General features: G+C 43.9%; 1 protein-coding gene and 1 long non-coding RNA gene across 2 annotated transcripts in view; one reads left to right on the top strand and one right to left on the bottom strand.

Moving 5' to 3' along the window:
• The window catches only part of LOC132537038 (uncharacterized), a 168,469-nt gene that overhangs the window by 113,821 nt on the left and 29,337 nt on the right, over positions 1-25,311 (bottom strand). The window lies entirely within an intron of this gene.
• LOC132537035 (parafibromin-like) lies at positions 10,347-11,966 on the top strand. The gene has a single exon (XM_060186471.1). The coding sequence runs from the start codon at positions 10,347-10,349 to the stop codon at positions 11,964-11,966; it is 1,620 nt and encodes a 539-aa protein (XP_060042454.1).

The following is a 25,311-nucleotide window of genomic DNA, read 5'->3' as shown; positions in this document are numbered from 1 at the left end:
CTATGCAGATGACTGCTTCAGACTCTGAGCTCCCAGGTTCTACCCCAAGCACCAGAATAGGACAATGAGAGCAGTGCTGTGTCTTTATGTCTCTTCTTTATTGTTAAAGAGCGAAATCAAACCACCATCCACTGCAAGGAAGCAAAAGATGTTTATTCACGAATTGCAATCCGGGCCGAGATGGTGACTGGTGTTAGTCTACCAAGCTCGACCCTGAACAAAACTCAAACCATACAATTTATAGGAATTCAGACTCCACTCAGGGAGGGGGAACACATCACCTTACCAGCCTATCTCCAATCATTTCAAACTTAGCAAAAGCCTGATCTATTCAGAGCAAAGCATGGGCTAGTTTTAGACATTACACCAGACCAATAGGTCCCAGCCAAAGTGGGGGTCACCACATTTTTTTGTTCTTTATTGGGACCACCGACCATCTGTTTGCAATCTATCAGGTCATCATTTGTCAGGCCATTTTTAACTGTCTGGTAACAGTATTCTGTTGCAGAGGTCATGATGAGTCCTGCTCGCTGCAGGGTTTGTCAAAATAATTGATGGCCTCTTAGGTTCTGTCGTGGGGAAAAGGGCAAGGAATTTTCCACCTCACTGGGCAGGAGGGCAAAAAGCAACTATATTTAAACTATTCTTAAAACTCAAACTCAAAAAGCAACTATACTTATAACTATTCTAGAGTTACTGCCTCTCACATTCCCCACTCGTCTTAGCTGGGAATCAAATCCTTGATTCATCTTCATCTTCTCTTTCTGTTGAAGCCTCAGCATACCCGGTTCTAAGAACCATTATCTTAAGAGTCTTCTGTTTCAGTGGGCTCCGCAACTGTCCTCTTTAAATGAGTGTGATGAATCTACTGGCATTTTCCGGCAACCTTTGCAGCAGTTGGTGTACTCAGGATCACGATATAAGGTCTTTCCCAAAGACTCGTAGCACAACATTCTACTTTGTCCTGCAATATAGGCTGGAGATCTGTAAGAACTTGATAACAGTTGTGGAATGGATCAGAGACAAGAGAATTACAGATCATGATAGCAGCAGTCTGCAAAAAGCCATTTCAAAGGGAGACAGTTTGTTTACAAATGGGAAATAGTGCACTCTCAGAAGGGCCTGAGCCAGGAGCGATACCCATCCCCTGCCAGTTTCAAGGGTTAATTTAGTTAAAATCTCCTTTAGGATCTAATTTACCTCTCTACGTGCCCAGAAATATGGGGCTCATTAGCACAATGAAATTTCCAATTTGTTCCCATTTCTCGGGCCACTAACTGACGCACAAAAACAGTGAAAGTCTGTTTACCAGAACCAATGGTGAGAGGGAACTCTCCACCTGGGCACTGTTTTTAATCTAAAATTTTCTTGCTCACCATCTATGCCCCCTCGGACTTTATTGGGTAAACCTCTACCCAACCTGAAAATGTGTCTATAAATATCAGCAAGTACTTATACCCAAAAGTCTCTGATTTTACTTCTGTAAAATCTATTTAGTCTCTAGTCCTAATCTCTCGCCCATCTTATCTTTCTCCTTACTGTATCCAGGGTCCTTTGGAAGCAGGGAGTCTAGTGGAATCAATGCCAAGGCTGGCCCTGCTTGCTGTGTAGCTGCACAAGCTGCTTCATCTGCCCTCTAGTTTCTTTTCTGATGTCCGGAACAATGGGTCACGGCTGCTTCTTGCAGGGTCCATGTGGCCTCCAGTAGGTTTTTTTTGTGCTGGGTCATCTTCCCGGCGGGAGTCAGGAATCTTCCCTCTCCACGTGCTCCATGCACACGCCATGTAGCAAAGGCATACCTCTTGGTAGTCATGTTTTTGCGGGGAGCCTCAGGATCTGTCTCCAACATCAGGGTGGCAGGGTTCAGGCCGGTGGCAGCACTGAATTTCACTCACGGCTGGTCTAGGAACAGAACTTGGTAGCAGGTTAGGTGGGCATTGGACTTGCCCCAGTGATGGCTTGTCTGTTTTCCTTACCAGCTGTGCCACAGGTGCTATTGTCCTCAGGCATTTTGTCCATCCAGCAGCTACTGGGCCCAATATTTGACAAATAAGCAATGTTGTGCCATGGCTCAAGTTTTTTTTTGGGTCAGCACTCCCCGGCTTATGCCTTTAAGTTCATCCACAAGCAGTCTAAATGGCTTGTTGGTAAAACAGCCTTTTTTCTAGTGTCTTTTTTCTTTTCAGTAGCATCACTGGTCTTTCTCTACCCCTAGACCCATCTTTTTGACTTTCTTTCTTTTCTTTTTTTTTTTTAAGTCTAATGTCAAAACATTTGCCAACTTTTTTTAAAAAACCTTCTGAGCAATCTCTCAGCTTTTTTTTAAAAAAAATCTTTCTGTCTTCTGTAACTTTCTTTTAACACCTGGGGCAGATTTGAGCAACAAAAGGCCAAATTTAGTGCCATTTTATTTACCTTAGAGAGATTTGTGGGCCATTTTACTGCCCCTTGGAGACCCCCTAAGAGAGTCTGGCAGTATGATTGAAGGGGTATCACTGCTGTACTTTTACATTTGTAACCAGTAAGACATACACAAAACCAGATTAAGAGCTTACCAAAATTGACAACCTAATGACCAGAATTGGCCTATACATCTCTATATAATTTTAGAAGGCCTTTTTAACAAACAAATATACCAGTACAGTATATAAAGTCAATACCCAATGTGTTGACATGATAAAATGATTACCATTTCTTTAGCATTATTTAAAACTGCTTAAACAATTTAAGCACAATATTAAAACAGTTTTTGTTAAGATCTTTACTCATCACAAAGCTATCATGAGTAGGCATAGATATAAAACTCTTAATAGATTTTACCCCTTAGAGCTCTAATATGGCAACTTAAAAGGCTAAAATAAACCTCATAAATTAATATTCAAAACAATAATTTTGTTAAATCAGGATTTGCCAAAACAAGTCTTCTATCAGACCAAAAACACCATTTGCCAAGAATAAATCTCTGACAGCATCTTAAAACAAACCAGATAATTTTTAAAAGCAGAAAGATAATAAAGAGGAAAACCAGAGCAAAAGCCTTAGGCTAGAAAATCATTAGTATAACCACTGTGTTATTTTTCACTCACCTAAGCCAGTTCTACTTCTTTAGTTGAGAAGGTATTTTAAAACTCTTACATGTCAATAACCTTTTCTGCCATTTTTTACACAGGAGATAGAGACACATCTTCAGTGTGTGATACCTAACTTGAGAAGCTCTGTTTGAATTTTAAAGAACATACATTTAAAAGTTATCTTTTTAACCTCCTGTAGCAATTCCCATAACCAGGATCTCTAAACCAAATTCAGTTTAACTAATTTTTTTTAAACTTTAAACGAGCTTTAATTACTTAGAGAGTTAACACATACTAGTGACTTCTCAAAACATCTCCAGTGTCAGACAAATGCAAATTTGCTGTGGACCAATATCAGTTAAATACATAGATAATTTAATATCAATTTGGAGAAGAAGAATTGTCACATTAAATACTTAATACTTTAAATATTTAGCTGCCTTAGCAAATTAATTTTTACCCTTATATTAACACATAAGAACTGTACTGAAAACTCCTTTTTTAAAGAACTCTGATAAGAATATAGCTTTAAAGTCACTTACACTTTTAACCTTAAGATTAATGTTTTTCAGGCCACAAAAACAAACCTAAAACACGCATATAAACATGTAAGACGCATCATAGTCACCTTTTTATCATTTATATATCTGGGCTGATTGTTTAAGGGAAAAGAGCAGCTTTTAACCAGTACAGACACATCTTAGCAACATACCTGGTCAAACACAAATTTAGATCTGCACTCACACAGTTTTTCAAGATGAAACATCTCACATTTATACACTAAGATTTTTTTTTTAAACTAACAGCTCCTAGGACGACCTTAACTAACCCTAGAAAAAACAAGGAGGAATAAACAAATTCTTTCTGCTTCCCTCCACGAGAAGCCCAAGAGGACCAAGGACAGTTTTCCAGACTTCTCTATTCAGCTCATCTTCACAAAACTCTTGCTGTGCCCATCTTAAGAGTTACCCTGACCAAGTTTCTTCCAAAATGGGTCACACACCCAAGAAGTCAGTCATTTGAAACACTCACTCACAAAACATAGCTTGTCAGGCAGTGCTGAAGATCAGGTTAGGTCCAGACCAAAACAGCAAAAGTCCAGGAATTAGGTACTCCAAAGAGAAAAACTAAAATTACCAGGAGCCTGTTCTCCCAGCTGGGGAGTATCAGAAACCAAACCCTAATGGAAGAGGAGAGCAATGAGAATATCTAGTTCAACAATCATTAGGATAATAGACAACAGGGAAATTCAGCTGCCATGAGTGGGCAGAAAGCTTTAAATGTTGGGGGGCTCACAAGCCGGCCAGGCATGCCCCTGCAGCTGGGACCTGAACAGCAGGCAGGGAGGGAGCACTCACGGGCCCGTCCGGGGTAACAGCCACACCTAGGCAGGGCGGGGGTGTGGTCCCTGCACTAGAGCTGCTGCCTGGCCCATTCCTGCAAAGTGAAAGTGAGTGAACACAAAACACAGACTGACAAACAGACAAGACACACACACACAGACAAGCGAGCTTAATCAATCTGATATTAACAAATGTCTAGACAATATCTGACACCCTGGATTCCACATTGAGAGTGGGAGAGAACCGACACAAAGAGTGGCCACAAGAGACAGAACTAATATTCTGGGCTGTCGGACCCTATTCCAGATCCTTAGGGTGTGGACCCTGTTTCAGATCCAGTTATCACCCAACCCTGGGCTGTCGGACCCTGTTCCAGATCCTTAGGGTGCGGACCCTGTTTCAGATCCAGTTATTACCCAACCCAAGCAGCCTGGAAGTCGTCACTTCCCAGCGCTGCGGTCTGGGATTTCAATGCGGCGTCCCGCAATCCACAGACCCCCAAGCCCTGCAGGGACACACAGACGGTACCGTACTCCAAAAGAAAAATCAGGCCTGACTTACCGGCGCCGGGCAAAGCTTCCAAGGCCTCCTGGGGTCCGGACCTGGGATGGGGTGTCCTCAGGAATCTCTTGTCCGAGGAGATCTCGCTGGGGCCTCCAAATGTTAAAGAGCGAAATCAAACCACCATCCATTGCAAGGAAGCAAAAGATGTTTATTCACGAATTGCAATCCGGGCCGAGATGGTGACTGGTGTTAGTCTACCAAGCTCAACCCTGAACAAAGCTCAAACCATACAATTTATAGGAATTCAGACTCCACTCAGGGAGGGGGAACACATCACCTTACCAGCCTATCTCCAATCATTTCAAACTTAGCAAAAGCCTGATCTATTCAGAGCAAAGCATGGGCTAGTTTTAGACATTACACCAGACCAATAGGTCCCAGCCAAAGTGGGGGTCACCACATTTTTTTGTTCTTTATTGGGACCACCGACCATCTGTTTGCAATCTATCAGGTCATCATTTGTCAGGCCATTTTTAACTGTCTGGTAACAGTATTCTGTTGCAGAGGTCATGATGAGTCCTGCTCGCTGCAGGGTCTGTCAAAATAATTGATGGCCTCTTAGGTTCTGTCGTGGGGAAAAGGGCAAGGAATTTTCCACCTCACTGGGCAGGAGGGCAAAAAGCAACTGTATTTAAACTATTCTTAAAACTCAAACTCAAAAAGCAACTATACTTATAACTATTCTAGAGTTACTGCCTCTCACATTTATCTCTATACCTCTCACGATAAAATAAATAAATAGATAAACAGGGCTGGGTGGTGGCGCACCTGGTTGAATGCACTCATTACAATGCACAGAGATGCATGTTCGAGCCCCCGGTCCCCACCTGCAGGGGGAAAGCTTCACAAGTGGTGAAGCCAGGCTGCAGGTGTCTCTGTGTCTCTCACCCTCTCTATCCCTCCCTTCCCTCTTGATTTCTGACTGTCTCTTTCCAATAAATAAAGATAATTAAAAAAATAAATAGATAGGGAGTCGGACTGTGGCGCAGTGGGTTAAGTGCAGGTGGCACAAGGCACAAGGATGGGCATAAGGATCCCAGTTCGAACCCCGGCTCCCCACCTGCAGGGGAGTCGCTTCACAAGCAGTGAAGCAGGTCTGCAGGTGTCTATCTTTCTCTCCTCCTCTCTGTCTTCCCCTCCTCTCTCCATTTCTCTCTGTCCTATCCAACAACGACAACAACAATAATAACTACAACAATAAAACAACAAGGGCAACAAAAGGGAATAAATAAAATAAAAATAAAAATAAATTTAAAAAAATAGATAAACCAACAACGAAATAAAGAACAGATTTTATTTAAAAATAAGATTAAAAAAACACTCTTTAGGGTGTATACCCCCAGGAAGATAAGAACGCTACTTCTAGAAACATGTTCCCCTCTTCCTAGCTGTGCTGTTCTCTGTAGCCAAGAAGATGAAGTCCTGAGTTAATCAATGGTCTGAGCATGTTTCCTGCATGATTCCAATACTCTTGTAGACATTGTAAACAAGTTACCATTTTTGCAAAATGTTATGGTTATTTTGTAAGTGCAAGGTAGTGTTCCACTTAACTCCTTCCTCGCTGCCCCTTCACATTTTTTGGCCACGGTTCTAAAGGGTAGCACTTCAATCACCATTTAAGTTCTTTTGACTCCAAATTTACTGTGTGGTGGCCACAGAGGACCTCAGGTTTGAATAATTAACAAATGTAGTTCTGAGGAGACAGATTAATGCTTATGCAAATGACTTTCATGCCTGAGGCGCTGAGCTCCCAGGTTCTCCTCAACCCAGCATTAGAGAAAAATAAACCCTCAGCTTCCCCAGAGCCCCACCCCACTAGGGAAAGAGACAGGTAGGGAGTATGGATCGACCTGTCAATGCCCATGTTCAGCGGGGAAGCAATTACAGAAGCCAGACCTTCCACCTTCTGTACCCCACAATGGCCTTGGGTTCATATTCCAGAGGGAGAAAAAATAGGAAAGTTATCAGGGGAGTATATGGGATATGGAGTTCTGGTGGTGGGAATTGTGTGGAGTTGTGCCCCACTTATCCTATGGTTTTATCAGTATTTCCTTTTTATAAATGAAAATAATAAAAAAAAAAAATAGGCCTTCTATGACTTTCCTGAGAAGTTGAGGTTGCTGTCACTTCCCCATCTCATCCTTTGTGTACTTTGGGGAAGAATAGGCCTCCCTGGGTACTAGGCCCTGAGGGTGCATCTCTTCGTGCCTGCAGGTCCTGCATTCTACAACAGTCTCCCCTGAGCTCCAGCCAGAGCCTCTCCTGCTGCCTCCCTGTCAGTGCCTGGCCCCCTGCCTCCTCCATACCCATCATCCTATCTCCACTCTCATTTATATAAAATGGTGGAATATTTTCTCTCTCCTTTTTATTTTTTTAAAATATTTATTTATTCCCTTTTGTTACCCTTGTTATACTGTTTTCGTTATTACAGTTGTTGTTATTGATGTCATTGTTGTTGGATAGGACAGACAGAAATGGAGAGAGGAGGGGAAGACAGAGGGGGGAGAGAAAGAGAGACACCTGCAGACCTGCTTCACCGCTTGTGAAGCGACTCCCCTGCTGGTGGGGAGCCCGGGGCTGGAACCGGGATCCTTAAGCCGGTCCTTGCACTTTGTGCCACGTGTGCTTAACCTGCTGCGCTACTGCCGGAATCCCCTTCTCTCTTTCTCTCTCCTTTTAAAAATATTTTTATTTATTTATCATTGAATCACAGAGAGAAATTAATAGAGGAGGGGGAGGTCGAGAGGGAAAGAGAGGGTGGGGTAGATAGCATAACGATTATGCAAAGAGACTCTCAAAAGTCTCTGGTTCAAACCCCCACAACCACCATATGCCAAAATTGAACAGTGCTCTGGTAAAAGGAGAGGCAGAAAGAGAGGGAAGGAAAGGGAGAGGGGGAGAGAGAAAAAAAAATAGAGAGAGGGAAGGAAAAGAAGATGGAGGAGAGAGAGAGAGGGAGGGAGAGCAAGACAGAGGCCTACTTCACCACTCCTGAAGCTTTCCCTGCAGGTGGGGACCAAGGGCTTGAACTTAGGACCTTGCACACTGTATTGTGTGCTCTCCACCAAGTGTGCCACTGCCTGGCCCTGGAATATTTTCTCCATATATTTTTGCTGGCTTCCATGCCCTTCATGAGGAGAGTGAATATTTCTTTGGTCCTTCTGAACCCTGCCTTCTAAGGGCTGTAGGGGCTGTTTTGACGCTGAAGGAGTGCATACAAATTAATAACTGCTTGTACCAAACTCCTTTTAACCACCTGTGAATCCTAAACCTAACCCGTCTGCCTCTTGGTATTTGTAAAATCCTTGGCAGATTTAAAGTCAGCTTCTGGTATTTGTAAAAGTCCTGACAGCCTTTGACCTTTGTGACCTCTGCCCACCTCTTAGTCCTTGTATGCATATTGTGAATCATTTTATTTTGAAACCTTTCTTTATCTATAAAAGGGAAATCTTATAGCACACAAGGGCCCAGAAGCTTTTTGGTATTAGCTGATTCTGGATCTGGCAAGCCAAAAAAAAAAAAAAAAAAAAAACTCTGTTTTCCAGTAACCCCAGGGTGTCATGACTTTTGTTCAGATTCCCGAGTTTACAATGCCTGTTGTGAGCTGTGCCTGAGGGAGGGGTGCCCAGGGGCCTGATTCCATTACCATCTCCTGAATATTGTTTCCTCTCTTGTGCTGAAGACATTTATTTGTATTAATATTTAATACACCTAAATTCGGTGCCCTACCTACACTTTTCCCTAATGATAATCTCCAGCACTCTCACAGTCTCAACTAGGATTTTGACTCAGTACAATTTTTGTTGTTATTTTGGTACAATTACCATAGAATCCATCTCAGATCCTCACAGTAGGCATGAGTGGGAGCCAACTCCTATGCTGATGGTAATGTATTTATTTACTTTGGTATCATGTATATTTTATTAGTAGTAACTTAAACTGCTATAAAGTGACAGAGATTAAAGTTCTACTCCACACCCAATCCCCAAGATAACATCCATAGTTCTCACAAAGGGCCGTTTGAAATATTTGCAGAGCATTCAAAAACCAGGTAGTGTTCGATTCCCAAATACCAGAGCAGGTGGGATATTCACAAGTGATGAACAGTGATGCAGATGCCTCTAATTTCGGCCACTCTATTTCTCTTTTCAATAATACATCTCCAATTATACAAAATTAGACTTTGGGGCATGGGAGACAACATAATGATTATGCAAAAGACTCAGGCCAGAGGCACTGAGATCTCAGGTTCAATCCCTGCACCACCATAAACCAGAGCTGAGCAGTGCTCTGGTCTCTCCATCATTCTATTTCTCTCTCCTTAAAATAAATAAAATATTTTTTAAAATACGAGTACGTGGGTACAGTGGATTTGTATACAGAATCTGATTTGATAATCCTAATCACAACAAAAATATGCACAGGTATAAAAGGCTACTGACAAAAATAAAATGGGGGCAAGTGACAGACCTCAATAAACAAAGGATCAGTATGTATTTATTGGGTTTGATGGAATTTATAAAAACTCTCAGCTGAGCTCCAATACGAAACTATGTAGAGTTAATAAGGATGCAGTACTAAGCACAGAAAGGGGGTAATTGTGGCAAACTTTCAAAGTTTAATTCAGGGTGGGGTGGATAACATGATGCCTATGCAAACACACTCTCATACCTGAGGCTCCAAAGTCCTAGATTCAATCCTCTGCACCACCATAAGCCTGAGCTGATCAGTGCTCTGGTTAAAAATAATGATAATAGTGGTCCGGGAGGTGGCACAGTGATAAAGCCTTGGACTGTCAAGCATGAGGTCCTGAGTTCAATCCATGGCAGCACATGTGCCACAGTGATGGCTGGTTCTTTCTCTCTCCTCCTATCTTTCTCATAAATAAATTAAAAATATTTTTAAAAAAAATTAAAAAAATAATAAACAACCATAAATAAATAATAAATAATAATAAAAGGGGGTTGTATTGTTATGTGGAAAACTGAGAAATGTTATACATGTACAAACTATTGTATTCACTGTCAAAAGTAAAACATTATTGTATTTACTGTCAAAACATTATTATACAATATTTTATTTACTGTCAAAAGTAAAACATTAATTGAAGGAAAAAATGTTCAAAAAAAAACAACAAAGTGAACCCTCAGGACAAGGACCACTTTAGGGTGGGGCAGAGTTGTCTTCAGTAAGAACCTGGAGGGGATTAATCTTCCATAGGACTCCTAGTGCCTGATAGGATTTGCAGACACCTCTTCTGATTGGCTGAAGCCAGAGCTCAGGGTGGGAAGTAGTAGGAGTGAAGGGTATAAAAAGCAGCAGAAGCAGTGTGGGGATGTATTGGAGTTGCAGAGGACCGGAGTTGAAGATGGCAGACGTGCTGGGCATCCTGCGGCAATTCTACATGGAGCAGAAGGAGATTGTGGTAAGAGGAGATTATGTGACTTTTGGAGAATTCTCATGGCCCAAGAGCGTGCAGACCAACTATGTGGCCTGCGGAAGTGGCAAGGATGGAGAAGCCAGAGAGTACTACACGCTGGAGTGCCTGCTATTCTTTCTGATGCATGCCCAACTGCCTCACGTTGTATATGTGAGAAAGGCAGCCAGTGAACACATTCCTGTGGTGAGAAGACCTGACAGAAAGGATCTGCTGAGCTACCTGAATGGGGAAGTATCCACATGCATGGGCCTAGAGCGCACTGGCCCTGTGCAAATGCGTCTTGGGCAGGTGGCTCCAGTCAAGCGAGCTGCAGAGGCAGTCCTCCCAGAAGCCAAGAAGGCACGAATGGAGGATGAAGAGGCTGTGAGGCAGGACCAGGAGAGACTGGCTGCTCTTCTGCAGGCTCCTAAGGAAGCCAGTGTCTGCACTGAACGCCTCAAGCCACTATCTGAAGCCATGTCCGTGGACAAGATTGCTGAGATCAAGGCCAAGAGGATGGCTAAGAAGAAGACTACCATCAAGGTGGATATTGAGGGGCCTGGAGCTGCCCCGACAGCCAGGAGATTCGTGGATGCTGACGTGGAAGCCACCCGAGAGATTGTCAGCAGAGAGAGGCTGGGAAGGACACGCACCACCATTCTACAGAGCACAGGCAAGACTTTCAGAGACAGCATCTTTGCCATCCTGGACTCTGTCAAAGCCAGAGAAGCAGGCCAGGCCCCTGAACAGCCAGCAGCTCCAAAGGCAGCAGCAGCCGGGCCTCCCACAGGGTGCACCCAGCCGCAGCCTCCAGCTGCCTATGACAGATACGACCAGGAAAGATTCAGACGCAAAAAGGACACCGGAGACTTCCACATAGACACCAAAGGTACCTACCGTGGCCTGAGCCTCCCTTCCATAACAGCCTCTGTCTTCCTTCCTCAGCCTCAGGCTCAGCCTCCGTCTCAGACTCCAGGAGACCAGGCTGTGCCAAGACCCCTTGTCCAAGCCAGGCCTCCCCCGCAGCAGAGCAACAGAGGCTCTGGCACACCCATCATCCTTATTCCGGCGGCACCCACCTCTTTAATCACCATGCTGAATGCCACAGACCTTCTCCAGGACCTGAGCTTCGTGTCTTCCGAGGCCAAGAAGAGACAAGGCTGCCGGTCCGCCAAGGAAACTCTCATCCAGAGAAGCAAGAGCCCGAGGCCAGCGTGGGACTCTGCCAGCACTATCAGGGTTCACTACCGAGTCGTGGACCAGCCCCTGAGACTCAGCCCTGGAGACTGGGATCGAGTTGTAGCTGTGTTTGTGCAAGGCCCCACCTGGCAGTTCAAGGGCTGGCCCTGGCGCCTGCATGATGGCTCTCCAGACCACATCTTTGCTCACATGAAGGCCTTCCACCTCAAGTATGACCATCTTCCTCTCGAGCCCAATGTGCACAAGTGGGACGTCACAGTCTTGGAGGTCAGCACTCACCAGCGCCATTCCGACAGACCCGTTTTCCTGCGCTTCTGGGAAACACTGGACAGCTACATGCTGAAGCACAAAGCTCACCTGCGATTCTGAAGCACGGCCTTGACCCAGGAATTCTGGATGGACAAACTTGTCTGGCTAAGGCAGACAGATAAAAGCCATTTGGATGGTGTCTTTCCAGCAGTGACAGAGACTGGGCACCAGAGGCACCTTGGGACTCCTGGTGTGGGTTCTCCCCCTGTGTATAATGTACTGACTACATTGTTCCCTTTATCTTTGTATGGAATGCAGTGAATGATTGAATAAAGCATCTAAAAGGCAAATCTCTCATGTCATCCGATATCATTGTATTTATTTATTTTTATGTGAACCATAGCTCAGGGAAACCTACCAATGTTCTTGATAGGAGTTTTTTTTTAATTCATGTAGATTAGCGGTTTATAGTAAATACATTTCTTTATAAATGTGTAAAATTTCTGTTTTCTTAAACACTCTCAACCCCAGCCTAGGTCTTCCTCCACCATCATTACACCATGACCTGAGCTCCACCCACCCCTGCCCGAACCCTTTACTTTGGTACAATATACCAAACGCAGTGTAAATTCTACTTTGTGCTTCCCCGTTCTATTCTTCACTGAAATTTCTGGATCTCTGACGTGGCCTCAGAAGATGGGGACAGTTGATTGGGGGGAGCCTGAAATGTGGGCCCTCCCAGACCTGCACAGGTGCTCTTTGTGTCCCGACTTGGTCTCCCATAGACTGTTTTTAGCCTGTTTTTCTAAAAATAAAAAAAAAACTTTAAAAATAATATGTATTTGTATGGGGACAGAGCCAAATACAGAGGGCACAAGAAATACAGGTGAAAACAGATGTGAGGGAAGGAGGGAGAGAGAACAAAGAAGTGAGATACACATGCAGGCATGCTTCATGCTGATGAAGCTTCCCACCCCTGCAGGACTGAGGCCTTGAACCCATGTCTGTAAGACTGCAATGTGGGTCCTAATACAGGTTTACCACCACCCAGTCCCTACCTAGAAGTAAAAATATAATCTGTAGATGCAAAGAACCCCCAAATGTTTCAATACAGTTTGTTTATAAACACAGAAGGGTAAACATGAGTTAGAAGTAAAAGCAGGCAATGTCCACACAGAGGAGAGGGAACAGATGGTCCTGGAATGGAAGGTTCTGCCTGGAACCTGGGGGCCCCTCCATATGTAGACTTTTTTTAGTTTAATCATCCACTCCTGACCAAGAGATAAAACAGGGTGGGGGAGAGATAGCACAGTGGTTATACAAAGAGACTCCCAAGCCCCAAGGATCCAAAGCCCCCGGCCCAATTGAACTGCTCAGACAGCAGCCAAAGCCAATCTAGGCAACACTCCTTTGCCCTGTGAGTCTCTTAAAAAAAGCTGTTTGTACACTGTGAGTTCTGAGGAAATTATTCAACACATCTCCCCATTCATCAGGAGAACAATGTGGGAAGGCTGCCACTATACAGCCCCACTTGCAGACCACCAGTCTGTTGCCAGTCACTCCCGAGTAGATACGGACTTTTAGCCGTATCTCTCCTTAGGCACCTCTCTGTCCACGAGTCAACCGTGTTAGCACTCACTTGTGACTTGGTGGGCTACCAAAGCAATCCTGGTCTTGTCTTACTGCATTCTCAGGTGATCTTCTTTGCTGTTCCCAATACTGGCAACATTTCTAGAATGGCCAATAGGGGCCTGAGAGATAACATGCTACTTATGCAAACGATTTTGCTGCCCACCACTCTGAGATCCCAAGTTCACTCACTGTCATCACCATAATCCTGACCTGTGCAGCACTCTGAATAGGGAATGAAAATAGAACGAGCAGTATAGCACTAAGGGGTGTGTTCGGATGCCAGTGTGAGATTTCACCCCAAGCATGAGAGAGTGTGGTTATCAAACCTCAGTAGGATCACAAAGCTATTATTTTCCAAAAGCACCTTTTGCAGGTGAAGATGATTGGAAACTAAAGGAGCTAATCCTGAATCAGACCCTTGATTCTCTACACTGAGCAATTATATCCTCAGTAAACTGTAGTCATTTTTCAAGACCTGGTCAGAAAGTGATTAGTTTGAAGGGGCCATAGGTGATGTATCCATTGACCATAGGCATGTCTGTGCTTCAGAATCCAGGCTCCTACCAGGAGAGATGGTGGATGCACGGAGCAGAGCAAGACTTGCGTGGAAGAGATGCCAGGATCCATTCCTGCCACTCCTAGGACTGAGTTGTCTAAGCCTTCTGTCCTTTTACAACATTGGTAAGACCTAGTTGACAGGATGTACATTTGCCGTTTGTGAAAAATGGAGAATCTGGAGTCAGATGGTTGCAGTGGGCTAAGCACACATGGCATGAAGCTCAAGGACCGGAATAAGCATCCCGATTCGAGCCCCCCCCCCGTCTCCTCACCTGCAAGGGTGTTGCTTCACAAGCAGTGAAACAGGGCTGTAGGTGTCTATCTTTCTCTCCCCCTCTCGGTCTTCCCCTCCTCTCTCCATTTCTCTCTGTCCTATCCAGCAATGACATAAATAATAACAACAATCATAACTACAACAATAAAACAACAAGGGCAACAAAAGGGATTAAATAAATAAATATTTTTAAAAAAGAAAGAAAGTAAAATGGAGAATCCCCAGAAACAGAGAAGGAGGGAGAGAGACCCTGCACACCGCACCATGGGCTCTGGAGTCAGAATTCCCAGGCATTCTGGACAATGTACAGAGAGCCTCAGACAACCTCACTCCTCTCAAGGTGACCTTCTTCTTGACTGCAAAGAGACCACACCTGAAACCTCAACAATCTTAGAAAACTCTGTGATCACAGTGGAATGAGAATCAGCAGTTGGAGGTCTTTTGAAATACCTTGATTTTGTTTTAGGTTGTTGGCTTGTTGATTTCTTTTTAACCAGATCACTGCTCAGCTCTGGCTCTGGAGATGCAGGAAATGGAACCCAGGACTTTGAAGCCTCACGCACGAAAGTCACTGTGCATAACCACGGTGCTCCTTCCTTGCCCTGCCTGCTGCTTCTTTTGGCCTTCAGTCATCAACTAGCATTTCTCAGAGCTCTGGAGCATGGAAGACCTCTATCAAGATGTTAGCTTCCTTGGTAGCTAAGCAATGTCCATTGCCTCCCTCCCAGAGGACTGCCTTCTTGCCTTCATCTGAAGGAAAGAGGCAGCACCTTATTTCATTGGATGCTCTCCTCCAACTTGTACTTAAGGGAGTGAATGAGAACAAAATGGAAGGAGAGAGTGATGATGATGATGATAATGATGATGATGATGATGATGATGATGATGATGATGATAATGATGGCTGCTCAGCTCTGGCTACTGGTGGTGGCAGGGATCCAAGCTGGGTACTTTGTTGTATAATGCTTGTGCTACGCCATGCTTCATCTCTTGGCTCTCTCTCTCTCTCTCTCTTTCTTTCATATTGTATTTAAATGCATGGAGTCCGAAGTTCAAACTTCCAATGCCACATGTGTCATTCCTCTCTTTCCCGCTATTAAAAATTCTTTAATAGTATAGTAAATAATAGATACTGATAATAGTACTTGGTTTCTACCTTCAAAACATATGACATATACTTTTTAAAAAGAACTTTAACTGTATCAGTACACAGACATTTAGATATTTCTATTACCATTTTTTGGCACTCTGTCTACTCCCCTCAACTATGTACAGGGAAATTTATTTATTTTAATAAGATTTCATTAGCGGTTAAATAATATTTTCAAGTATATAAGACAGTAGTTGTACCGTTTCACTCCACAGCCACCATAACAGATTTTTTAATTTATTTTTTTACCATCAAAGTTTTGTACCCCACACCTCTCCCAGCTATAGCCATCATCATTCTCACAAATAAATAACTGGTTTTTATTTTTGCAATTCCATTTCCACATGTTAGGGAAAATTTCTAGCAGTTGTCTTCCACTTTTTACTGAAATCACTAGGCATAATCAACACCAGGTCCAAAAAGTTTGTCCTGAGGACAAATATCATCTTTGTAAACTGCCAGGTAATACTGCTTAAATACTTGACCTTTTTCTCCAGCCCCCTAGCCTTTTCTTTGGCCTCAGTTAAAAAAAGGGCATTTCTTCACTCACTACATTAAGTTCTTATGACTCAAAACTTTCTCTGTCATGACCACAGCTGCCTCAGGTTTGAACAACTAAGACAGTTCTAAGGAGGCAGCCTGTGGTTATGTAAATGCTTTTCATGCCTGCCTGAGGTGCGGAGGTCCTGGATTCTATTCTGAGCACTAGAATGAGAGTTGAACAGTGCTCTGTCTCTTCCTCTGTATCTTTATCTCTATACCTATCTCATTAAAATAAATAAACCTTCCAGACACCAAGTTGCAGCTGCTACCATGATTATCCAAAAGATTTTGCTGCTGATTCCATCCTGATTTCTCTGGGCAGATGACCTCTAAATTAAAAGAGGTGGGTGGGAGCTGGCAGTCATCATGCAGTCACCAATCCCCAACAACCACCCTGGTGGAATAAATAGGTAAATAAATAAATAAATAAATAAATAAGAAAAAAAGAAGTAAGAATGGTAAGGCGGCCCAGATGTAGCAGTTCCCCTCCTGGTGGGGTTGTGCCCACAGAGCATCACGCAGATGCCAGGTGGGGACACAGAGGGCTGTCGTGCACACGTGCCCTGAGATTCTCCAGCTCTGTCACTGACACTTCACTCTATATAACTGTGAAGTGACCTGTGGGGCAGGCTGGGAGGTTTCAGGAAAAAACAAAATCAAGGAGTGCTGTCAGCAGACTACAATGTCAGCTACCTTGATGGTGTTTTATATATTCCAGCTTAAATATCAAAGAGGAGAGATGCTTTGTTGCAGGAACTCTCTGAGACAGAAATGGTGTTATATGCCACTCTAATATGCTAAAATTAAGGAAGACAGAACCATGTATGGAAAGTCAGTTTTCGTGTGAGGTGGTGCAGAGTCTCAGGGGTCATCTCTGTTTCTCTCTTCATCTTAAATGAAAAGGATAAAAGGGGGTCCAGGGAGGTGGCACAGCGGGTGAAGCTTTGGAGTCACAACATGAGGTGCTGACTTAGATCCCCATCAATCTGTGCCAGATTGATGCTCTGGTTCTGTCTTCCTCCTCCTCCCTCCTCCATCAATCAATAAATATTTTTAAAATGATAAAAATAAAGAAAACAAAATGAAAAACAGAAGAGTTCACAAAAAGTAGTGAAATAATGTAAAGGCCTGGCAGGTACATGTACACACACACACACACACACACACACACACACAGATTACAGTACTGGTTTGTGATAGTACTGGTTTGCGATAGTAACACCTAGTATTAGCAGACAGGACTTGCATGTTTCCTTTTGTTAAGAAAGATTGACACACAGTTTCAAAATAACATAAGCAGCATGAGGGTAAAGACAACAAAAACAAAAATTGAATACCATGAGTTATTTGAAACCAAGTAAACACAAACAGATCACCAACTGTATTTCAAAGAGAGGTTTTGTCTCTTAAAATATTTTAATGGGAGAGTCCGGCGGTAGCACAGTGGGTTAAGCGCACATGGCTCAAAGCACAAGGACTGGCTTAAGGATCCAGGTTCATGCCCCCAGCTCCCCACCTGCAGAGAGGTCACTTCACAGGCGGTGAAGCAGGTCTGCAGGTGTCTCTCTTTCTCTCCCCTCTCTGCCTTCCCCTCCTCTCTCCATTTCTCTCTGTCCTATCCAACAACGACGACATCAATAACTACAACAATAACTACAACAACAATAAACAATAATAACTACAACAACAATAAAAAAAGAAAAAAAATTTAATGAGAGCAACACAGAGAGAAAAATACAGAATGGGCGAGAACATGACATTGGTTGATGATGGTGCTGGAGATTAGACCTGGAACTGCTGCTTTTTTTTTTTAAAGTAAATGCAAGGTTGTCTCAGAAATGTTAATTACCCCAGCGAGTTCTATTCTTTCTTAAATTTTATCCCCATTGAGTTCTAAACCTTGGCTTTTGACTGTTTATTTAAATAATCTGCCTTGGATGCCAGGCCATGGCCCAGACTCATCTACTTTGTAATAGTTTCTACCTTTAAAACAAGAGCAAGCTAGGGAGGTTGTTAAAAAGTTGGTAGGCCTGGTGGTAGGCATAAGGATTCCAGTTTGAGGCGCCCCCTGCCCCCGTTCTCCACCTGCAGGGGAGTTGCCTCATAAACATTGAAGCAGGTCTGCAGGTGTCTTTCTCTGCCCTCTTTCTCTTCCCCTCCTCTCTCAATTTCTCTCTGTCCTATCCAACAATGACAATAATAATAACAACAAGGGCAACAAAAGGGAAAAAATAGCCTCCAGGAGCAGTGGAGGCACTAAGCCCCAGCAATAACCCTAGAGACAAAAAACAACAAAACAAAACAGAATGTTACTTGAGGTCAGCAAAATAGCTCACTTGAACAGGGGCAAGCAGTGGTGTATCTGGTGAAGCGCACACATTACAGAATGCAAGGACCTAGGTTCTAAGCCCCTGGTGCCCACCTGCATGGGGAAAGCTTCATGAGTGGTGAGGCAGGTGTCTCTCTGACTCTCTCCCTTTCTATCTCTGTTTCCCTGTCAATTTCTCTGTCTCTACACAATAATAATAAATAGCTCACTTGAGTAGCGTGCTGCTTCTCCATGTGTGCCAGCCTGGCCCCCACCACAGTGAAGGAAGCTTCCATGCTGTGGTCTTGCTCTGCTTGGCTGCTTCTCTTTATCTTTAAAAATGTTACTTCCGGAGAAAAAAAAAGGTCACCTTTGGGTCACCCTCCTTCAAGAGCTGTCTGGTTCAAGGTGCATAAAACAGCCCCAGGCGACAGCCCGAGGCCCCAGTCTGAAGTAGGTCTCACACCTGCCCTCTAATGATGTTCTCTCCCTGGCTCTCATGTGGAGTCTAAACTCTTTACATCAGGAATTTCATGCCCAGGAAAGGAAAGTCGATGCTTTCATCTCTGGTATTTAAACAAACAAACAAACAAACCTGGCAAGCATCTTTATACACAATTAGAAACAGTAGAGCAAAATCTGACCTAAAAACTTAACTCTACTTAGTAAGCTCCAGGAAATGCTTTTTTAAAAAACTTTTATTAATAAAAAGAAAACACTGACTAAACAATAGGATAAGCGGGGTACAACTCCACACAATTCCCCCCACCAGAACTCTGTATCCCATCCCCTCCTCTGATAGCTGCCCTATACTTTATCCCTCTGGGAGTATGGACACAGGGTCATTATGGGGTACAGAAGGTGAAGGTCTGACTTCTATAAGATCTTGCTTCCCCGCTGAACAGAGGTGTTTATTTCATATTCATACTCCCAGCCTATCTCTCCCCCTATTGGGGCGGGGCTGTGAGGAAGCAGGGCTCCAAGACACATTGGTGGGGTTGCCTGCCCAGGGAAGTCCGGTTGGCATCATGGTAGCCTCTGGTCATGAACCTAAAGGCTGGAATAGTTCAGATGAAGAGTTAGTTAGTAGGCCTATTTTAGTTATATTCTAAAGGGCCCATGACTATACTATTAAGTTGCTTTAGTTTTAAATAAATAGACTTAGTGTGTTGATAATTTCACAAAATAACAGATACAAGTTCATTATGTTGTACATCTGAAACTATTTTGCTATTTTTAAATTATAATATCTCAAACTTTTTAATGCACAGACCATAAGCTGAGTCTTTCAAATGTTGATTCTCTTAAAAGCTTAGACCAGGGAGAACAGAAGCAACCAGTAACATTACTCTATAAAACACAGCTATATACAAATAATGTCAAAGGACATAAATTATGGTGATGTTGTGTATGATATAGCAAATCCTAACAAAGGGATTTTCAAAGTGAACCCAATTGCCAAATAATTGGATTACAGCAATAACTATTTCCTTCTTCAAAGCTTAGACAGCAGGAACCTCCTGCTTCCTCTATAGAGCCTGTATTTCCCCCAGTCCTGGAACATCTAGGGTGGGGCTCACATTCCTGCATGCTTCTCTCAATTCACACCAAATGATATTGAATCTGCTGATCCCGACCTAATCAAAGCAACAAGCACCACGTCAGCATCCTTCACTTCAGACTGTGTCCAAAGATGTCAGGTGTGGAATGTAAACCCTTCCGCCTCATTACTCGGTGAGACCGTACCTTCCATAGGATTCTCTAGTTCCATTTCAGGTGATTCACTTCCTAACAAAGTCCCAAAGCCTAAATATAGAACAGGCACAGCTTTTAAAAAACCCGCTTTATTGGGGAAGGTTTGTGATTGACAGTACAGCTGCTGACACAACGATACAGTTTTCTCGCTTCTCTCTGTCCTATCAAATTTAAAAAATAAAAGGATGAAAGACAAAGAGGAAAAAATATGGCCACCAGGACTAGTGATTCATCCCATAGGCACAGAGCCCAGTTGATAACCCAGGTGGCAATAGGAGGTAAGACAGACAGACAGACTGTAAAGGTTCTTTAAACACCAGTCACCATATAAGAACATATGGACAGGGGGAGCTTCACAAGAGGTAGAGCCATGCTGTGGTCTCTTTTCTACCTCTCTCCCTCCCCATCTTCAATCATCTCTCCCTGTCCACAATTCTCCCTCACTGGATCTCACCTCTAAATTAAAATCAAAACAGCAGTCAATCTGTGGAATCTACCAGGTGCCTAACTAGAAAAATATGGGCATCAAAAATTAATTAATATAGTTTAAGAACCAGATACTCGATACACCATAGGGGAAAAGCAAAACAATGGTTCTAGAGTAATCTGTGCAATTCACGTGTTAAAGTGCAAAAAGCCTCATCACACGAAAAATCTCAGATGCTTTGTCTGTATCTGAAATTCTTCGTCTTCTAGCGTTTGCCTTTCTTCCGTAGCCAGTCAACAGCGTCAGGTTGAGCCTGATGTAAAGTTTCGAGACCTCCTTTGAATCTGGAGAGGTGGCAGTCGTTGACTATGTGGGTCATAGTCTGTCTGTAGCCGCAGGGGCAGTTCGGGTCATCTCTGGCTCCCCAGCGATGGAACATAGCGGTGCACCGGCCATGGCCTGTTCAATACCGATTGAGGAGGGTCCAATCATAACGTGCTAGGTCAAAGCCGGGTTGACACTTGCAGGGGTCTGTGATGAGGTGTTTGTTCTTTACCTCAGCTGACTGCGAACTCTGTTTCCAAGAGTCTGCAACAGAGAAGTGCAGTGTAGGCGTAGGGGACCAGATTGGGTGACGAGACGTCAAGCGTTGGACAGGGTGGGCGAAGATATCCGCTTATATTGGCAGGTCCGGTCGAGCGTAGACGTGGGAAATAAGCTTAGATGATGCCACATCCCGACGAATATCTGGCGGGGCGATGTTGCTAAGAACTGGCAGCCATGGAACCGGGGTGGAACAGATGGTTCCAGAAATTATCCTCATGGAGGAATATAATTTGGAATCGACCAAGTGGACATGGGGGCTACGGAACCATACTGGGGCACAGTATTCTGCAGTGGAATAGCATAATGCCAGAGATGATGATCATAGTGTGGAAGCGCTCACGCCCCATGAGGAGCTGGCCAGTCTTGCAATGATGTTATTCCTCGCGCCCACCTTTGCTGCAGTTTTTATGAGATGTTTGTGAAATGACAGAGTGTGATCGAGAGTAATGCCAAGATAAACTGGCTGGGCTTCGTGCCGGATTCTCGTATCGCCAAGCTGCACATTAAGCTCACGTGAGGCCGAGGGATGGTGTAGATGGAAAACAGATGATACCGTTTTTGCAGTGCTAGGGATTAGTCATCATTTTTTACAGTAATCAGATATCAGAGACATGTCTTTCGTGAGTGTTTCCTCGAGGATGTCGAACTTGGATGCCTGAGTTGCACAGCAGATGTCATCGGCGTAGATGAACTTCCTTGAAGAAGTTTCTGGGAGGTCACTGATGTAAATATTAAATAGCGTAGGAGCCAGAACAGAGCCCTGGGGGAGGCCACTTGAGACAAGTCTCCATCTGCTAGACTTGTCACCCAGATGCACCCGGAATCTTCTGTTTTGTAGATGAAACGATATAGTGTTGGCCACCCATGGAGGCAGGCATCTTGAGATCTTGACTAGGAGACCACGGTGCCAGACCGTGTCATAGGCTTCTGTGAGATCAACAAAGACAGCACCCATCTTTAAATTCTTCTGGAATCCATTTTCAATGTAAGTTGAGAGGGCCAGGACTTGTTCGCAGGTAGATCTTCCTGGGCGGAAATAAAAAGTTACTTCAAGCACTGACAGCTTTATGCTGCCCTGGTTTTAGCCCTAATGTGTTCAAGGCACAGAAAGCAGCCCCAGGGCAGTAGCAACAGCAGATTCTCAGGCCACAGACTCAGCAGGAGCCCCACCCTCACCTCAGGCTCCAAGTGTGAAGTTCTGCTGCAACCTGCACTCTGACATTCAGGCTTTCTCTCTGCCATGGGGAGACTCCAGCTCTTTACCTCAGGGATCTCATGCCCCAAAGTAAACAATTTAATCACATCTCTACCTGTACAAAGGGAGATTGAGAGGAATAGAGTGAGTCCAGATGACAGTCTGGAATACGAGGAGTCAGGGATCAAACTCAGAACCTCATGCTGCTGAGAAAAAGCTTTCTCATTGCACTACCACCCAGACTGCCAGGAACAAGTCTTTACAGCCTAGTCACTCAACACATCATTTGGAAAAGGACTGTTGACCAAATCTTTTGTGCAATTCACATGTGAAAATGCCAAGTATAAAACCCAGGACATTAAAATTACAAACATGCATAGAAGTAACCTGGATGGTGGTGTTCTGCTGCCTCCTTGTGGACACAGTCATGGAAGTCGAGCGGTAGCACAGCAGGTTAAGTGCACATGGTCATAACGTGCTAGGTCAAAGCCGGGTTGACGCTTGCAGGGGTCTGTGATGAGGTGTCTGTTCTCTACCTCAGCTGACTGCCAGCTCTGTTTCCAAGAGACTGGAACAGAGAAGTTCAGTGTAGGCGTAGGGGACCAGATTGGGTGTCGAACAGGCCATGGCCAATGCACCGCTATGTTCTATCGCTGGGGAGCCAGAGACGACCTGAACTGCCCCTGCGGCTACAGACAGACTATGACCCACATAGTCAACGACTGTCACCTCTCCAGATTCAAAGGAGGTCTCGAAAATTTACATCAGGCTCAACCTGATGCTGTTGACTGGCTACGGAAGAAGGGCAAACGCTAGAAGAAGAAGAAGTGCACATGGTGCAAAGTGCAAGGACGGGTTAGGATCCTAGTTCAAGCCCTTGGCTCCTCAACTGCAGGGGAGTTGCTTCACAGACAGTGAAGCTGGTCTTCATGTGTCTCTCTGTCTCTCTTCCTCTCCATCTCCCCCTTCTCTCTCAGTTTCTCTCTGTCTCTATCCAATAACAAATAAATAAATAATTTTAAAAGAAAAAAGAAAGTCATGTGGATGGGCATTATGCTGTCTCACCAGTCTCAACAAATTTGTGAATGTTTGATCATGATTTTATCTATTTACTAAAATGGGAGAGACAGAAGAAAAAGAGTGTCCATGAGAATATGTCTCTTTGTGTGTGGGGGTGTGTGTGTGAGAAAGAGATAGAGAGAGAGGGAGAGAGACAGGGGAAGAGAGAGCGAGAACTAGAGAATCACTCTAACACAATGAATACAAGAAATCAAATTCAGCCAGGGCCCCACCAATTAAAGGAAGATTTATCTTGGAGTCTCTCTCTCCCCCTAAATGCCTTGTCTATATCTGAAAAAAAATGTTACTACAAAAAAAGTTAGCTTTGACCCACACACACACCCACTTTTAGCCCTGACTTGCTCAAGGCACAGAAAGCAGCCTCAGGGGCAGCAGCAGCAGATTCTCAGGCCAGGGACTCAGTACAGGCCCGGCCCTCACCTCAGGCTCCATGTGTGAAGTTCACCTGCTACCTGCACTCTGACAGTCAGGCTTTCTCTCTGCCATGGGGAGACTCCAGCTCTTTACCTTAGGAATCTCATGCCCAAAAATAGCCAACCTAATCACATCTTTATCTGTATAAAGGGAGATTAAGGAAGGAACAGAGTGAGTCCAGATGACAGCCTGGAATAAGAGGAGTCAGGGATCAAACTCAGAACCTTATGCTGCCGAGAAAAAGCTTTCTCACTGCGCCACCACCCAGGCTGCCAGAAGCAAGTCTTTACAGGCTAGTCACTCAACATATCATGTGGGAAAGGACTTTTGACCAAATCTTTTGTACAATTCACATGTGAAAATGCCAAGTACGAAACCCAGGAAATTTAAAACTACAAACGTACATAGAAACAACCTGGGGGGAGTCGGGCGCAGTGGGTTAAGCACAGGTGGCACAAAGCACAAGGACCGGCGTAAGGATGGTTCCAGCCTCCAGCTCCCCACCAGCAGGGGAGTCGCTTCACAGGCGGTGAAGCAGGTCTGCAGGTGTCTATCTTTCTCTCCCCCTCTCTGTCTTCCCCTCCTCTCTCCATTTCTCTCTGTTCTATCCAATAACAACCACATCAATAACAACAACAATAATAACTACAACAACAATAAAAAAGACAACAAGAGCAACAAAAGGGAAAATAAATAAATAAATAAAATTTAAAAAAAAGAAACAACCTGGATGGCGGTGTTCTCCTGCCACCTTGTGGACACGGAGGAGAATGCATCTCAATAGAGGTCAAGCTCTCAGACACAAAAATGAATGAAAGTTATCCACAGTGTTAGCAAAGGGTAATTGTATATTTCCTTTCTCAAGAAAGGTGGCACATAATTACAATGTAACATGAGTGGTTTGTGCAAAATAAAAGAAAATAAAATTATTATTTAAATACCATGCATTATTAGCACTGAAGTAGCAACTTCTTTTTTTTCTTTTTCTTTTTTCCCTTTTGTTGCCCTTGTTATTTATCATCATTGTTGTTGTGTTGTTGTCATTGTTGTTGGATAGGACAGAGACATGGAGAGAGGAAGGGAAGACAGCGAGGGGAGAAAAAGATAAGATACCTGCAGACCTGTTTCATCGCCTGTGAAGTGAGCCCCCTGCAGATGGGGAGCCAGGGGCTCAAACCGAGATCCTTTGCGCTTCTCGCCATGTTTGCTTAACAGGCTGCACCACCACCCGGTTCCCACAACTTTTTTATATGAATATAATTTTTCTTTTTTATATATTACTTTTTATATTTTTATTTAAAAAATAAATAGACATAGAAAGTGAACACGGAGGCAGAGTGAGATCAAAGCACTGTTCACTTCCAGTTTATGGTGGTGCCAGGGACTGACGGTAGTACTTCAGAGCCTCAGGAATCAAAGTCCTCTCTATAACCATTATGCTGCCTCTCTACTCCAAATTTAATTTATTTCAATGAGAAAGAAAAAGACAGACAGAGGGAGAGTGAGAGAGACAGAGAGCACAA

The sequence above is a fragment of the Erinaceus europaeus genome, chromosome 2 (assembly GCF_950295315.1).
Source record: "Erinaceus europaeus chromosome 2, mEriEur2.1, whole genome shotgun sequence".
NCBI classification, from domain to species: Eukaryota; Metazoa; Chordata; class Mammalia; order Eulipotyphla; family Erinaceidae; genus Erinaceus; species Erinaceus europaeus.
Note: the sequence above shows the minus strand (reverse complement) of the source record. Positions and strands in the feature narration are given on the sequence as shown.